Genomic DNA, 17,124 nt, shown 5'->3' with positions numbered 1-17,124 from the left:
TCCGGGTTGGCAGAGTGTGCTAAAGCAGTGAATAAAACAAACTTAGGAAGGAGGCTTCTAATGTTAACATGCATGAAACCAAGGCTACTACGGTTACAGAAGTCATCAAAAGAGAGCGCCTGGGGAATAGGAGTGGAGCTAGGCACTGCAGGGCCTGGATTCACCTCTACATCACCAGAGGAAAAGAGGAGGAGTAGGATAAGGGTACGGCTAAAAGCAATAAGAACTGGTCGTCTAGAACGTCTGGAACAGAGAGTAAAAGGAGGTTTCTGGGGGCGATAAAATAGCTTCAAGGTATAATGTACAGACAAAGGTATGGTAAGATGTGAATACAGTGGAGGTAAACCTAGGTATTGAGTGATGATGAGAGAGATATTGTCTCTAGAATCATCATTGAAACCAGGAGATGTCATCGCATGTGTGGGTGGTGGAACTAATAGGTTGGATAAGGTATAGTAAGCAGGACTAGAGGCTCTACAGTGAAATAAGCCAATAAACACTAACCAGAACAGCAATGGACCAGGCATATTGACATTAAGGAGAGGCATGCTTAGTCGAGTGATCAAAAGGGTCCAGTGAGTAGTGAGGTTGGTTGGGGTCACAGTGATTCAGACAGCTAGCCGGGCCATCGGTAGCAAGCTAGCATAGGATGGAGGTCTGTTTTTAGCCAACTCGTGCGTTTCCGTCGGTAGGATTAGTGGGGTTCTGTGTGGTAGAGGGGATCAATCCAATTCGCAAAAAAATAGATATAGTTATAGAGGCCCAAGAAAAAAAAGAAAAAAAAATGTCCGATAGGTCTATTCAGATAGCAGCCGATAAGACAGCTAACGATTAGCGGACAGCAGATGGGCGTTCAAGTAACGTCGCGACGGAGGAGCCAGCTGGATAACTCCCTCGGGCAGATAACATCGGTAGTCCAGTTTTGAAGGCCCGGTGGGGCTCCGCGTTGGCAGTAAAACGGGTCCAAATAGGTGATTGTAGCCCAGGAGTGACTGATGGAACTCTTCAGCTGGCTAGCTCCGGAATAATTGATGTTTGCTCCGGAATCGACGTAAGCCGATAGTCACACGGATAGCAGCTAGCTAGCTGCGAGATCCAGGTATAAATGTCCAGAGCTTGTGGTTGAAATCCGGGGACATGGAGAGAAAAATAGGTCCGGTATGTTCCGGTCCGAGCCGCACCGTACAAAACTGGCGATAGATTTTCGAGCTAAAGGATAGCTGATGACCACAAACCGTGGTTAGCTGAATACTAACGATTAGCCAGTAAAGAAGCTAACTAGCTTCTGGTTAGCTTCAGGCTAGCTTCTGGTTAGCTTCTGGTTAGCTTCTATGGAGGATTACAGATGAGGTAAATAATATATATATATTTTTTTACATATACATATATTGGTGAGGCGGGTTGCAGGAGAGTGTTTTGAAGATGAGTTTATGGAAAGGAAAAAAATATATAAAAAAAGGTATGCGAAGAAAGTTGTAAATATATATACGGGACACGACAAGACGAGGACAAAGGACGTCTGACTACTATGCCATCTTGGTGACAAAAGGATGACTAAATACTAATGTGTGTGAATTGACGGGAGTGTGTACTGTACTCTATGTGGTGTAACGGTGACATGCCCAGGCCCATACCTCATCAGCTGCATAGTGGTTGTTGTTGATGAGAGAGTGTCCCATCTCATTGCAGGCTGTGAAGCTGTCTCCCCGAGTCTCGATCTCAGACTTGATGTCCTGATGGTTGGCTATGACCAGCCCTGCAGAGGACACGTCCCTGAGAGAGAGAGGATGGGGCGGGGAGCGGAATACATTGGTGAAAGGGATTTTAAATTGGGGCCCTAACCATTGACCTTAATGAAACTAACATGGAGAACAACAATGACACACAACAGAAAGATGATCAGGTCTGACCTGGGGCTGTCGTGGGCGTCGATCTGCAGGTTGACCCCGTCCATCCACAGCATGAGGTCACGCACCATGTTGAAGAAGCGGAACTTCTCCACGGTGTCCAGCAGGAGGTGTCGGCGAGCCTGGCCGGCCCCCAGCAGATCCTCCCAGGCCTCAGTGACAGAGTGCTCACTCCGGTGGATCTCCTCAGCCTTCTCCCCAGCGTAGGCCTTCTGCAGCCGTGCTGCGTCGTCCTGCACCTGGTTCACCTGGGGATGGGGCAGACGGGAGCTTAAAAACCATTAACCTTTTGCTCTGACAAATTGCTAATATCACGTAGTGTCTGCATTTAATCTAATATTTTAGTGTGTACAACTCCCGTTGTATGGTGCCAAATTAATTCAATGCAACTTCTTTATTGTCCCTGAAGGGAAATTCATGGTGCAGTCAACAGTTAAAAGCAGCAGGCTACCTGTCCACTGAGGGCCTGGATGTCGTGCTCATAGGCATTGTGCTGTCGGTGGAGGTGCTGGACGGTGTTGAGGTCACGGCCCAGGTCAGAGGGCAGCGCCTCCTTCTTTTCCCGGACCCTCCCCATGGCCTCGCGGGCGTCCTGGTGGAAGCGGTGCAGCTCGTAGGAGGCGGCCAGCATCTGGGTGCGCGTGTCGATCAGCTCCAGCAGGTCGGCCCACGCCTCGTTCAGCCCGTCCTTCCACTCTGCCACGCTGGCGTTCTCAGGGTGACCCGACTCGATGAGGTCATCGGCCTGGCCGTTCACGGCGTCCACGCGCTCCTGGCCAATGGTGCTGGTGTCCCGAGCAAACTCCCGGAACTTGTCCCGCAGCATCTAAAGAGAGAGGGATTACATATGGTTGAACATCATACTGACTTGTCCAGCAGCATCTAAAGAGAGAGAGGGATTACATATGGTTGAACATCATACTGACTTGTCCAGCAGCATCTAGAGAGATATTACATATGGTTGAACATCATACTGACTTGTCCAGCAGCATCTAAAGAGAGAGAGGGATTACATATGGTTGAACATCATACTGACTTGTCCAGCAGCATCTAAGGAGAGAGGGATTATATATGGTTGAACATCATACTGACTTGTCCAGCAGCATCTAAAGAGAGAGAGATTACATATGGTTGAACATCATACTGACTTGTCCAGCAGCATCTAAGGAGAGAGGTATTACATATGGTTGAACATCATACTGACTTGTCCAGCAGCATCTAAGGAGAGAGGGATTACATATGGTTGAACATCATACTGACTTGTCCAGCAGCATCTAAGGAGAGAGAGGGATTACATATGGTTGAACATCATACTGACTTGTCCATTAGCATCAAAAGAGAGAGAGGGATTACATATGGTTGAACATCATACTGACTTGTCCAGCAGCATCTAAGGAGAGAGGGATTATATATGGTTGAACATCATACTGACTTGTCCAGCAGCATCTAAAGAGAGAGAGATTACATATGGTTGAACATCATACTGACTTGTCCAGCAGCATCTAAGGAGAGAGGTATTACATATGGTTGAACATCATACTGACTTGTCCAGCAGCATCTAAGGAGAGAGAGGGATTACATATGGTTGAACATCATACTGACTTGTCCAGCAGCATCTAAAGAGAGAGAGGGATTACATATGGTTGAACATCATACTGACTTGTCCAGCAGCATCTAGAGAGATATTACATATGGTTGAACATCATACTGACTTGTCCAGCAGCATCTAAAGAGAGAGAGGGATTACATATGGTTGAACATCATACTGACTTGTCCAGCAGCATCTAGAGAGAGAGGGATTACATATGGTTGAACATCATACTGACTTGTCCAGCAGCATCTAAAGAGAGAGAGGGATTACATATGGTTGAACATCATACTGACTTGTCCAGCAGCATCTAAGGAGAGAGCGGGATTACATATGGTTGAACATCATACTGACTTGTCCAGCAGCATCTAATGAGAGAGAGGGATTACATATGGTTGAACATCATACTGACTTGTCCAGCAGCATCTAAAGAGAGAGGGATTACATATGGTTGAACATCATACTGACAAAGAACAAAGTGTTGTTGGTGAGAAATCAGTGCCTGTGTGTGTTGTGTTCCTAAGTGTATGTTGTGTTCCTAAGTGTGTGTTTGTTTGTGGGTTACTAAGTAATTGAAGGTCAGTAATTGATGCTCTACAGATGGTCATACTAACAAACTATCTGTTGATAAGCAACTGCTTGCTAAGGTTACAGTTAGGTTTAGAATAAGGGTTAAGGTTAGTGCTGGGGTTAGGATAAAGGTTAAGTTCAGGGTTAGGGCTAGTAGATAGTTGAAATGTCACTGATAGTCTGCAGAGTAACTACAGTAGAAAAGTGTTACTCACTGTGACATGTTCGTAGTCCTGTCCCAGCTCATGGGATCCAGCCACCACCTCCCTCTCAGCGATCCACTGCTCCAGGTCGTCCACTTCTCTCTTCAGCTGGGTCAGCCTCAGCCTCTCCTGGAGACGCCCACGACGCTCCTCAGCCAGGTCCTTCAGCCCTGCGTACAGCTTGTCCACCTGGGCTTGCCGTAGGTTGATACGCTCGCTAATAGTAGTGGCGAATAAGAGAGAGTCAGGCCAGTTGTAATGAGAGAGTCAGGCCAGTTGTCATGAGAGAGTCAGGCCAGTTGTAATGAGAGGAACATTGTGGCTGTAGTTAAATCTTATTGGCCCAACGCTTACTTGGTTACTGGCCCAACGCTTGCTTGGTTACTGGCCCAACGCTTGCTTGGCTACTGGCCCAACGCTTGCTTGGCTACTGGCCCAACGCTTACTTGGTTACTGGCCCAACGCTTACTTGGTTACTGGCCCAACGCTTACTTGGTTACTGGCCCAACGCTTACTTGGTTACTGGCCCAACGCTTGCTTGGTTACTGGACCAACGCTTGCTTGGCTACTGGCCCAACGCTTACTTGGTTACTGGCCCAACGCTTACTTGGTTACTGGCCCAACGCTTACTTGGTTACTGGCCCAACGCTTACTTGGTTACTGGCCCAACGCTTACTTGGTTACTGGCCCAATGCTTACTTGGTTACTGGCCCAACGCTTACTTGGTTACTGGCCCAACGCTTACTTGGTTACTGGCCCAACGCTTGCTTGGTTACTGGCCCAACGCTTGCTTGGCTACTGGCCCAACGCTTACTTGGTCACTGGCCCAACGCTTACTTGGTCACTGGCCCAACGCTTACTTGGTTACTGGCCCAACGCTTACTTGGTTACTGGCCCAACGCTTGCTTGGTTACTGGCCCAACGCTTGCTTGGCTACTGGCCCAACGCTTACTTGGTTACTGGCCCAACGCTTACTTGGTTACTGGCCCAACGCTTACTTGGTTACTGGCCCAACGCTTACTTGGTTACTGGCCCAACGCTTACTTGGTTACTGGCCCAACGCTTACTTGGTTACTGGCCCAACGCTTACTTGGTTACTGGCCCAACGCTTACTTGGTTACTGGCCCAACGCTTGCTTGGCTATTGGCCCAACCCCACATTATTAACCTGTTGTGTTCTCTCACCTCTCTGGGTGTTCGCTGGTCATCATGGTGCGGCTGCTGTTGGCCAGCTGGTGGATGGGCTGGGCGTAGTCCTCCAGGGCCTGTTCTAGTGTCTGGTGCTTCTTCACCATCACCAGAGCACTCTGCTCATCCTGGGTCACACACATCACAGATATGGAGTCAGCATCATTAAGCAAAGGATAAACAAAGCAATCGAGTGTGCAGAATGGACATCATTAGCATCATCATTAACACAGAAAGCTTTTTAACTACAGCCTGTCTTTGCTACAGCCCGTCTCTCCACTCACCTTGGCCTTGTCCTCTGACATCATGTGTAGCTCCTGCTCTCCCATCCAGGCCTCGGCCTCGGCAGCGTCGGTGTAGAACTGCTGGGCGCGGTTAGCTTCCACTAGCCGGGCGTGGCGCTCATCTGTCTCAGCGATGAGCTGGGCCCAGGACTCCCGGAGCTCCACCAGACGTTGCTCCAGAGCAGACTGCCACTCCCCGTCCACCTCCTCCTTCCCTGGGGACATCCCCCTGCGGTGGGTCTGGATGTCATCAATACGGGGCTGGTGGCCCTGGATCTCCTTCTGCAAAGTCTGGGAGACAAAACAAAGGTTTAGCCAAATGCAACATCTCTTCTCCAATGTGAATTATTTCCTCCCACTGTCCTTTCACTCTGATAGAAGTCCAGACTTCCTCCCTCATCTCTGCACCTGGTTCTTCTTGATGAGCAGCTGTACACTGGGCAGGTCCTTGCCATGGTCTGTGGAGGTGGCGAGGGGCATCCTCTCCTTCACCCACAGCTAAGTGACGGAAGAAAGTAAACAAGAATTACAAACAGGAGAAAACTGTGCATACAACACACATGATGATTCACTATTAAAATCTCTGAATTTAGAGTCAGGTGGTCCCACTCACAATCTCATCCTCCAGGTCTCTGTTGAACTGGTGGGCCTCCTTGGATGCCAGCAGTTGCTGCCTCCTCTGGTTGAGGGGGTCCTGGAGCTGGGAGAAGCTGTCAGTGACTCTCCTCTGCTGGCCGTCCACCTCCACCACCGCCACACCAGCATCGTCCTGGGACAGCGCCAGTGCCTGGGACTGCAGCGACTGCACCTCTTTCTCACGCACCTCCATCTGGTGCTCCAGCATCTACACAGAGACACGGGGAGAAGGAGAGCATGTTTGTTATTACCTCTTTTATATTGAAGTGACACTTATCCATTCAAATGGTCACAAAGGAGTATGACAACTGAGGACTTGAAGTGGTAAAGATGATGCTTGGATTGGACAGTGTAATGTCACCCACCTGGTGCTTCTTGAGCAGGATGTTGACGGATGTCAGATCCTTTCCGAAGTCGTCACTCTGCAGCTGTCCTGACAGGTTCTTCAGCCAAATGTCCAGGGCAGAGCAGCTTTGGGTGAAAAGCTCTGCCCTGTTGGCATCGAAGAGGCACTGTGCCTTGGCGCGCGTAGTGCTCTCTAGCTCCTCCCACTGGCTCTGCAGGCCTTCAAGAGTCTGTTGGACAACAGGCTGCAGCTCCGGCTTCTCTGTCACCAGCAGTTGGCCCTCCTAACGGGGGAGAGGGGAGAGAGAGTCAGACAGTAAAATACTGGCACACACACCTTTTCTGATTTATTTTTCCACTTTTCCTCTCTTGAATATTTAATCCTTCATAGTCATACTGTACCTTGTCGATCTTGTCCAGCCAGTCCTTGTTGGAGGCCAGCTCAGCCATGAAGGCCTGGTGTTTCTGCCACTTGCTGTGGAGGTTCCTGGCCTCGTCATACGACATGTCCTGAGCTGTCAGCATCTTCTCATTGATCCACAGAGTCAGCTGCAGAGGAAAAGGAGAATGATATTACTCAATGAACTGTACCTCAGGTTAATTACCTTGACTACTGATTTGTCAGATTTCTGAATACAGGACAAAGAGCGTCTCAATTAAATGTATCACACCACCATTATTATAGTAAGAGTTAGTTGATGGTTTGTACCTCCTGTCCGTCCTGCAGGAAGTGCTGAAGTTCACGGTTGTCCTTCAGTTTAGAGAGGAGTTCATTTGCAGCTTCCCTATTCTTCTGATGTCTCTCCTGGATGGAGTCGGCCTTCTCCTGGATCTTGTCAGAGTTGGCGTTGAGGTCGTTGACCAGACGGCGTCCAGCCTCCACCACGCCCGTGATCTTCTCCTCGCTGGCCTCCATGGTGGTCAGGAAGTCCTCGTGCTTCTTGATGGCCTCCTCTGCTCCCTGCAGGCTGGAGGGCATCTCAGTGTGGGACAGCACATACTCCTATAGAGGGAGAGAGAACTATTAGTAACTTCATCAAGATAAACAGTATATTTGTATGTTTCTTCTCCTTCCCTGGTGTCCTGGTCCTCACCTGGCTGTTGAGGAAGCCCTCAGCCTGCTTGACATCTCTCAAGAAGGTCTGGAAGTCGAAAGCTTGGGCCAGCAGGCTGTGGCGGTTCTCCCACATGCGGCGCAGATCTTGCCAGCCGGTGTCCAGCGCCTGCAGCCTCTGGGCCAGGAACATGTACTGGGCGTCCGTCTGGCCCTGAGTCACCTCATCACCCACCGCCCGCATCTTCTCATAGTCCTCCTTGTAGTTGTCCCATTCGTTCTTGATGCTCTCGTGCTGGGAGAGCAGGCGCTCAGCCTCTGGCAGCGAGGTAGGGATGTCCTCAGACGCCACGGCGGTCTGTGTGCGGGACAGCCAGGACTGGAAGTCATCCAGGTCCCGGAGGAATCCCTGCAGCTTACTGGCCTCGCCCAGAGACTCCTCACGACGCTTCATGGTGGCGTTGAGCTCCTCCCACACCTCCTGGATCCCCCCCAGGTGGGCATGGATCTCCTCGGCCTGGTCCGGGTGCTCCTCAGCCAGCTTCTCTGCCTCATTTCTCAGGTCGTCCAACTTACCCTGAAAAGATATGGAAAATATACCTGGTTGTCATCAACATGTGACATAAAATTATTCAAAGTATTGATGATGTCTTTAACAGTTAATACTGATCATCTCTTTAAAATGATCTGATGCTGTGGTTTCATTAGGTTTACCCTAAGTCTTTGTCCACCTCCATAACCGTTGACCCTGCCGTACCTGAATGGCCTCCAGGTCTCTCTCCATGCCGGTGAGTTTGCGCTGCAGGGCCATGACACCAGCCAGGTCGTTGCCCAGGCTCTCGGTGGACTCGATCACCTTGGTCTTCTCTCTCATCCAGCTCTGGATCTCGTTACACTCCAGGTGGTAGTTCTGGATGTTGAGGGCCGACTCCAGGGCATGTTTCCTCTGGTCCGCCAGACGCTGGAACTCCTTCCACCTGGGGACCAGAGCAAGGGGAAGTCTCAATACCTGTTCCCAGTGCTAACTTTATACAGAGTATTGGCTGTGTATCAGATGGTATGTGTGTTTTTCATGTCCGAGACATGTCGAGTACTGCTAACCTGTTGTTAAGCTGGTCTTGTGTCTGGTGGATCTGCTCTTTGCTGCGGTTGTCTGATCCCAGGAGCTGCTGGGCCACCTGGTTGACATCAGAGATACGAGTCCCCAGGTTGTTCATCTCAGGCTCCAGGGTCTCAAACCTGCAGACACACAGATACATCAGACAGTCTCATTTCGCATCACTCATATTTCCATTGCTTTGTCTCTACAAGGGAGACTAAAGGTGAAATATTATCATACTCAAATGTTGTTTTGATGTTAAAAAGAAGAGACATATTCAGTTTGATATCCGCTTCATACACCGGAGCACAGTGAGTATGCAGATCGATATCGCTCAAGGAAAGGCCATTTAAATCATTGCCTACAGATCATTTCTTTCTTCTTATAACATCATTCTAACACTCCTCCCTTATTCCTCCCTTCCCCAGCTCACCTCTGCTGCACCACCTCCAGGTCTTCCAGTTTGGTGGGGATCATTATGCCGTCCAGCCACTGTTCCTTCTCCCCCACCCACAGCTGGCAGGCGCCCGCCTCGCTGTACATGCGGTAGAGGGCCAGCGCCCCCTCCAGGGCCTGACGCCGCGATGCAGACAGAGACACCAGCTCCTCATAGCGCTGCTCAATAGCAGGCAGACGCCCCTCCACCTACACAGACAGCAACAATCAGTCTGGTAAGAGAAGCATCTTCTAGCTGTGTCAATAACAACCAGTCAGCCAGAAGACACTCCTCTAACCAGAGTTAATAACAAGTCAAGAAATACAGAATGGGAACGATAAATAAAATATGTCTCACTTAAGCGGAGAGAGTCTGTATGTAATACGTATGGGCCAGTGTCTGTATATATCAGAAAGAGAGAGAAACAGCGGGAGAGTGTGCAGTAGTGTAGAAACTGGGAGTTGGTTTGGTATACTGTTCCAGGGGTAACTGACCTGAGGGGCGTTTGCATGGACCGGGGGCAGGCCGAGGGCCTGCTCATGCAGGGAGTCGATGAGGGTGCGGTGGCTCTGGATCTCCTCCTCCACCTCCCTCTGCTTGCGGGCTAGGGTCTGGGTGGAGAACTCGTCGTGGCCCACCTCCTGACTGGACACCTGGCGCAGCGTCTCCAAGATCCAGGCCTCCATGTCATTGGCATCAGTCTGGAACTGGTGCAGGGCCACCGCCTCCTTCAGCTGCACTTCCCTCAGCTGGGATGTCTGGGGACGCAGGGAGAGAGAAGGAATCAGAATACAAACAGAGGAAATACATCAACTTCTCAAATACTAATACTCTATATATTAATTTTGCTTGTGGACTGACTACTCTCTAGACTTGTCCATCTCCTTTTCCTTTCCCCTGCCCACTGACCTCCTCCAGGTGTGCCCACTGAGCACGTACGTCCCTGATCCTCTCAGTGCACTCTGGGGCTCCAAAGTGTCCCTCCTCCACCAGAGTTTGTCCGGCGGCAATGCTGTGGCCGAGAGGACCGTAGCGGGCTGCCATCTCGTCCCTGAAGGCCTCGTGCTTACTGAGGAGGTGCAGGGCGGAGGTGAGGTCGCGGCCAGAGTCTCCTCCTGACAGGATCTGCTCCTGCTCTCTGATCCAGGCCGCCTCTTCTCCAATCTCCCACAGGAACTGCCAGAGGCGCCGTGAGGCCTCCAGGCGCTCCCTCCGCTCCCCAGCCAGCTGGCCCAGCTCCTCATAGGCCCGGCCCAGCAGAGACACCTTCTCTCCCACCAGCGCCGGCTCACACGGCTTGTAGACTGAGAGAGAAAGATGGAGAAAAATAGCTAGTTATTTAGTTAGCAGTGGAGGGGCAACCAAACAAATGTTGCATAGTAGTCAAATGTTATATTTTTCAAAATTACTCAAACAGTAACAATGTGTGTATAACACTTGTGTAGTCTCACCCTGTTGGTCGGAGGTGAAGCGCTGAGCAGCTCTCTGGACCCCGCGGACCCTCTCTGCCTGGGCTGAGATGTCTGCCTCCACCAGGTTGTGAGTCTGCAGCAGGTCCTCCACATCATGCAGATGCTTCCCACTGTCCTGGGACTGCAGACGACCCTGGGAGAGCACATGGCAGGAAGACATGTTAGAAACACAGTCATTCACCATGTCTGGACTATGTAGGCCTATAGTATAATTCTCTCTGTTATCTCAGTACAGAACCTTTATATTATCATATACATGTATGTAGCTCTGTCCTTGAGCTGTTCTTGTCTATCAATGTTCCGTGTGGACCCCAGGAAGAGTAGCTACTGCATTAGAAGCAGCTAATGGGGATCCTAATAAAATACTAAAATACTCAAAAATGAACCCTTTCCACTCACAGTCCCTGTAATCCCATATAAGGGTTGAAAATGGCACATTTTGTCATTGATACAGTCAGTGCCTAAATTGGACCAGAGTGGCTGTACATGCTATACATGATGTCAGAGCTCAGGTTCTCTGCTTCACAACGCTGTATGGCTTTTGACTGACAGTCATTATAAACTTGAGCACCGTGTGCGACAGGAAGATGTCCCCATCCATTCCGCTACTTTTGCACATTTGTTGTCTGAGTGAGGGAAATGCTGTGAATCGAAAGGACTTGATGTGTTCTGAAAGACGAGACATTGAGGATTATAATGAATACCGCTTTGACGTCGTACAAGCAAACCACACAGCCATGAGTCCAAATGTGCACTTCACATTTCCATATTAGAAAACTTACATTTAAAAAATGTACAGTATCAACGTTTATGATCGCTATGTTAGATCCACAGTTAGAAGGCTGACCTGAGTTATACCCTGGGTTGTCCTGAAAAGAATGAGCCCGTTTGTCGAATTGTGAAGAAAATGATTATCAAAAGAACATTCACTTGGATGCACTTGACTCCATTCTATGCACACCAATATTACGATCTGATTGTCTGAAGTGCCTTTTGAAAGCCTAACACTAAGATTTGTAAAACTTAGCTAGCCACGTTGGTACTAGAATAATCTTCCAAAATGATGCATCCAGAGTATTTTCAGATTTCGTTATTGACAAATGAAAAGTACAGTAAATGAAATGCACATAAAACCAAGAGTGTAATGTTTGGATTCAGCCTTGTGTCAGGTGAACTGTTGTTCTGATAATTTCCCCATAAATCTCCAAAGTGTTCTTTCAATTGCTACCATGGTCATGCATATGCTTTTTGTAGTTCTGTTAGAAGCATATCCATTTGACCCTATGCATATAGGCCTATTTCCACAAGTGTAAGGGATTAAAGCATTTTAAAAACAGTTATTTTCAAACACTGAGATTCACGGTGAAGTGAGGAGCAAGTACTTCCGGTACTTCCGGCGCCGACAGAGATGGCCGCCTCGCTTCGCGTTCCTAGGAAACTATGCAGTTTTTTGTTTTTTTTACGTGTTATTTCTTACACTAGTACCCCAGGTCATCTTAGGTTTCTTTACATACAGCCGAGAAGAACTACTGAATATAAGATCAGCGTCAACTCACCATCAGTACGACCAAGAATATGTTTTTCGCGATGCGGATCCTGTGTTCTGCCTTACAACCAGTGTAACCGAGTGGATCACATGCAGCGACCAAAAAAAAAAAAAAAAAAACGACTCAGAAAAAGAGGGAAACGAAGCGGTCTTCTGGTCAGACTCCGGAGACGGGCACATCGTGCACCACTCCCTAGCATTCTTCTTGCCAATGTCCAGTCTCTTGACAACAAGGTTGATGAAATCCGAGCAAGGGTAGCATTCCAGAGGGACATCAGAGATTGTAACGTTCTTTGCTTCACGGAAACATGGCTAACTGGAGAGACGCAATCCGAAGCGGTGCAGCCAGCGGGTTTCTCCACGCATCGCGCCGACAGAAACAAACATCTTTCTGGTAAGAAGACGGGCGGGGGCGTATGCCTTATGGCCAACGTGACATGGTGTGATGAAAGAAACATACAGGAACTCAAATCCTTCTGTTCACCTGATTTAGAATTCCTCACAATCAAATGTAGACCGCATTATCTACCAAGAGAATTCTCTTCGATTATAATCACAGCCGTATATATCCCCCCCAAGCAGACACATCGATGGCTCTGAACGAACTTTATTTAACTCTCTGCAAACTGGAAACGATTTATCCGGAGGCTGCATTCATTGTAGCTGGGGATTTTAACAAGGCTAATCTGAAAACAAGACTCCCTAAATTTTATCAGCATATCGATTGCGCAACCAGGGGTGGAAAGACCCTGGATCATTGTTACTCTAACTTCCGCGACGCATATAAGGCCCTGCCCCGCCCCCTTTCGGAAAAGCTGACCACGACTCCATTTTGTTGATCCCTGCCTACAGACAGAAACTAAAACAAGAAGCTCCCACGCTGAGGTCTGTCCAACGCTGGTCCGACCAAGCTGACTCCACACTCCAAGACTGCTTCCATCACGTGGACTGGGAGATGTTTCGTATTGCGTCAGACAACAACATTGACGAATACGCTGATACGGTGTGCGAGTTCATTAGAACGTGCGTTGAAGATGTCGTTCCCATAGCAACGATTAAAACATTCCCTAACCAGAAACCGTGGATTGATGGCAGCATTCGTGTGAAACTGAAGGCACGAACCACTGCTTTTAATCAGGGCAAGGTGTCTGGTAACATGACTGAATACAAACAGTGCAGCTATTCCCTCCGCAAGGCTATCAAACAAGCTAAGCGCCAGTACAGAGACAAAGTAGAATCTCAATTCAACGGCTCAGACACAAGAGGTATGTGGCAGGGTCTACAGTCAATCACGGACTACAGGAAGAAACCCAGCCCAGTCACGGACCAGGATGTCTTGCTCCCAGGCAGACTAAATAACTATTTTGCCCGCTTTGAGGACAATACAGTGCCACTGACACGGCCTGCAACGGAAACATGCGGTCTCTCCTTCACTGCAGCCGAAGTGAGTAAGACATTTAAACGTGTTAACCCTCGCAAGGCTGCAGGCCCAGACGGCATCCCCAGCCGCGCCCTCAGAGCATGCGCAGACCAGCTGGCCGGTGTGTTTACGGACATATTCAATCAATCCCTATACCAGTCTGCTGTTCCCACATGCTTCAAGAGGGCCACCATTGTTCCTGTTCCCAAGAAAGCTAAGGTAACTGAGCTAAACGACTACCGCCCCGTAGCACTCACATCCGTCATCATGAAGTGCTTTGAGAGACTAGTCAAGGACCATATCACCTCCACCCTACCTGACACCCTTGACCCACTCCAATTTGCTTACCGCCCAAATAGGTCCACAGACGATGCAATCTCAACCACACTGCACACTGCCCTAACCCATCTGGACAAGAGGAATACCTATGTGAGAATGCTGTTCATCGACTACAGCTCGGCATTCAACACCATAGTACCCTCCAAGCTCGTCATCAAGCTCGAGACCCTGGGTCTCGACCCCGCCCTGTGCAACTGGGTTCTGGACTTCCTGACGGGCCGCCCCCAGGTGGTGAGGGTAGGGAAACAACATCTCCTCCCCGCTGATCCTCAACACTGGGGCCCCACAAGGGTGCGTTCTGAGCCCTCTCCTGTACTCCCTGTTCACCCACGACTGCGTGGCCATGCACGCCTCCAACTCAATCATCAAGTTTGCGGACGACACAACAGTGGTAGGCTTGATTACCAACAACGACGAGACGGCCTACAGGGAGGAGGTGAGGGCCCTCGGAGTGTGGTGTCAGGAAAATAACCTCACACTCAACGTCAACAAAACTAAGGAGATGATTGTGGACTTCAGGAAACAGCAGAGGGAACACCCCCATCCACATCGATGGAACAGTAGTGGAGAGGGTAGCAAGTTTTAAGTTCCTCGGCATACACATCACAGACAAACTGAATTGGTCCACTCACACAGACAGCATCGTGAGGAAGGCGTAGCAGCGCCTCTTCAACCTCAGGAGGCTGAAGAAATTCGGCTTGTCACCAAAAGCACTCACAAACTTCTACAGATGCACAATCGAGAGCATCCTGGCGGGCTGTATCACCGCCTGGTATGGCAACTGCACCGCCCTCAACCGTAAGGCTCTCCAGAGGGTAGTGAGGTCTGCACAACGCATCACCGGGGGCAAACTACCTGCCCTCTAGGACACCTACACCACCCGATGCTACAGGAAGGCCATAAAGATCATCAAGGACATCAACCACCCGAGCCACTGCCTGTTCACCCCGCTGCCATCCAGAAGGCGAGGTCAGTACAGGTGCATCAAAGCTGGGACCGAGAGACTGAAAAACAGCTTCTATCTCAAGGCCATCAGACTGTTAAACAGCCACCACTAACAATGAGTGGCTACTGCCAACACACTGTCAATGACACTGACTCTACTCCAGCCACTTTAATCATGGGAATTGATGGGAAATGATGTAAATGTATCGCTAGCCACTTTAAACAATGCTACCTTATATAATGTTACTTACCCTACATTGTTCATCTCATATGCATACGTTGATACTGTACTCTATATCATCGACTGCATCCTTATGTAATACATGTATCACTAGCCACTTTAACTATGCCACTTGGTTTACATACTTATCTCATATGTATATACTGTACTCGATATCATCTACTGTATCTTGCCTATGCTGCTCTGTACCATCACTCATTCATATATCCTTATGTACATATTCTTTATCCCCTTACACTGTGTATGACAGTAGTTTTTTTTGGAATTGTTAGTTAGATTACTTGCTCGTTATTACTGCATTGTCGGAACTAGAAGCAAAAGCATTTCGCTACACTCGCATTAACATCTGCTAACCATGTGTATGTGACAAATAAAATTTGATTTGATTTGATTTGAAGAAAATACCCTCACCCTGGCTAGAAACTCCTTGCAGGCTGTCACTGCTTTTCTTATTTTTAATCCTGCCCTGTGATGTCACAGAAAAACATGTTTTAGGACCTTTCTGCTTATCTTGTTAACCACAGGTCATACAAATATGCCATGTTCTTCTAGGGATGCGCATCTTTCCCTTTCAAAATGATTCGATACGTATCTAGACACATGGGCTCCGATACGATACAGGAACAATACGTTTTAGTTTGAAATGATTCGGTGTGATTTGGTTTGATATCAGAATGAATCAATGCGTTTCGGTGCAATTCGATGCACTAACATTTGTTGCATAAACACATTTTCTATTCTAAATTAACATCTGCTGCTGATGGAACTCATGAGCTGAGCCTCTCGGAGCTGGATCTGTCTGAGCCGACTTCGGTGTTTGTGTGTGTGTGTGTGCGTGTGTGTGTGTGTGTGTGTGTGTGTGTGTGTGTGTGTAAATGATTCATGGCTATGGTGTATGTACTACGTAGGCACCTGAGCTGAGCAATAAGGGAGACTAGGCATCTACCAATATCAGAAAACGGAGGGGACATGTAGCGTATGTTTTTTTGTCCCAGACTTTGGTTCTGAAATCACCATCACCCACTAATTATCTTGATATTTTTGCAGATGAAGTGTTTGTGCTAGTAATGTATCAATATTTATGGTTTACAAATGAGCTATGACATAGCTCAGTGGACAGTTTATTAGGTACACCATCCCATTCACACAAATGGTTGCTCCTACAGACAGTGGGTCACCTGGCCATGGCTTGCTATATAAAACAGTCAGACAGGCATTGAGTTACTGTTCTATTGAATGTGAGAATGGGCAAAACAAATGGCCTAAGTGACTTTGAGCGTGGTATGATCGTCGGTGCCAGGCGCGCCAGTTCCTTATCTCAGAAACGTCCGGCTTCCTGGGCTTTTCATGCAAGACAAGTGTCTGGGGTTTACAGAGAATGGTGTGACAAACAAAACCAAAAACATCCAGTCAGCAGCAGTCCTGTGGGTGAAAACAACTCGTTGATGAGAGGTTAAAGGAGAACGGCCAAAACCGTGCAAGCTAACAGGAGGCCACAAACAGGCACATTACACCACAGTACAACATTGGTGTGCAGAACGCCATCTCGGAACGCACAACTCGTCGGTCCTTGTCACAGATGGGCTATTGCAGCAGACATCCACACCAAGTTCCACTCCTATTAACTAAAAACAAGAAGATGCGGCTCCAGTGGGCACAAGATCACCAACACTGGACAATTGAGCAGTGGAAAAACATTGCCTGATCCGACGAATCCTGTTCCTGTTTCATCATCCTAATGGCAGAGTCAGGATTTGGAGTAAGCAGCAGGAGTCCATGGTCCCATCCTGCCTGGTGTCAACAGTACAGGCTGGTGGCAATGGTGTAATGGTGTGGGGAAAGTTTCCCTCGA

At 48.7% G+C, this 17,124-nt stretch overlaps 1 protein-coding gene across 6 annotated transcripts in view; it reads right to left on the bottom strand.

Annotated features, from left to right (window-relative positions):
- Positions 1–17,124, bottom strand: part of LOC112231300 (spectrin beta chain, non-erythrocytic 1-like) — a 104,538-nt gene that overhangs the window by 16,497 nt on the left and 70,917 nt on the right. For all 6 annotated transcript variants that reach the window (XM_042311409.1, XM_042311410.1, XM_042311405.1 and 3 more), the window contains 18 exons: positions 10,761–10,914; positions 10,219–10,613; positions 9,804–10,067; positions 9,307–9,518; positions 8,876–9,013; positions 8,532–8,751; positions 7,815–8,351; positions 7,430–7,723; positions 7,123–7,269; positions 6,741–7,004; positions 6,353–6,583; positions 6,148–6,237; positions 5,740–6,030; positions 5,453–5,583; positions 4,281–4,485; positions 2,359–2,733; positions 1,911–2,155; positions 1,635–1,773 (listed from right to left, as the gene is read on the bottom strand). In XM_042311409.1, coding sequence (XP_042167343.1) covers positions 1,635–1,773; positions 1,911–2,155; positions 2,359–2,733; positions 4,281–4,485; positions 5,453–5,583; positions 5,740–6,030; positions 6,148–6,237; positions 6,353–6,583; positions 6,741–7,004; positions 7,123–7,269; positions 7,430–7,723; positions 7,815–8,351; positions 8,532–8,751; positions 8,876–9,013; positions 9,307–9,518; positions 9,804–10,067; positions 10,219–10,613; positions 10,761–10,914 — 4,332 coding nt within the window. The remainder of the gene's footprint in view (positions 1–1,634; positions 1,774–1,910; positions 2,156–2,358; positions 2,734–4,280; positions 4,486–5,452; positions 5,584–5,739; positions 6,031–6,147; positions 6,238–6,352; positions 6,584–6,740; positions 7,005–7,122; positions 7,270–7,429; positions 7,724–7,814; positions 8,352–8,531; positions 8,752–8,875; positions 9,014–9,306; positions 9,519–9,803; positions 10,068–10,218; positions 10,614–10,760; positions 10,915–17,124) is intronic.

The sequence above is a fragment of the Oncorhynchus tshawytscha genome, linkage group LG33 (genome assembly GCF_018296145.1).
Source record: "Oncorhynchus tshawytscha isolate Ot180627B linkage group LG33, Otsh_v2.0, whole genome shotgun sequence".
In the NCBI taxonomy this organism is placed as follows: Eukaryota; Metazoa; Chordata; class Actinopteri; order Salmoniformes; family Salmonidae; genus Oncorhynchus; species Oncorhynchus tshawytscha.
Note: the sequence above shows the minus strand (reverse complement) of the source record. Positions and strands in the feature narration are given on the sequence as shown.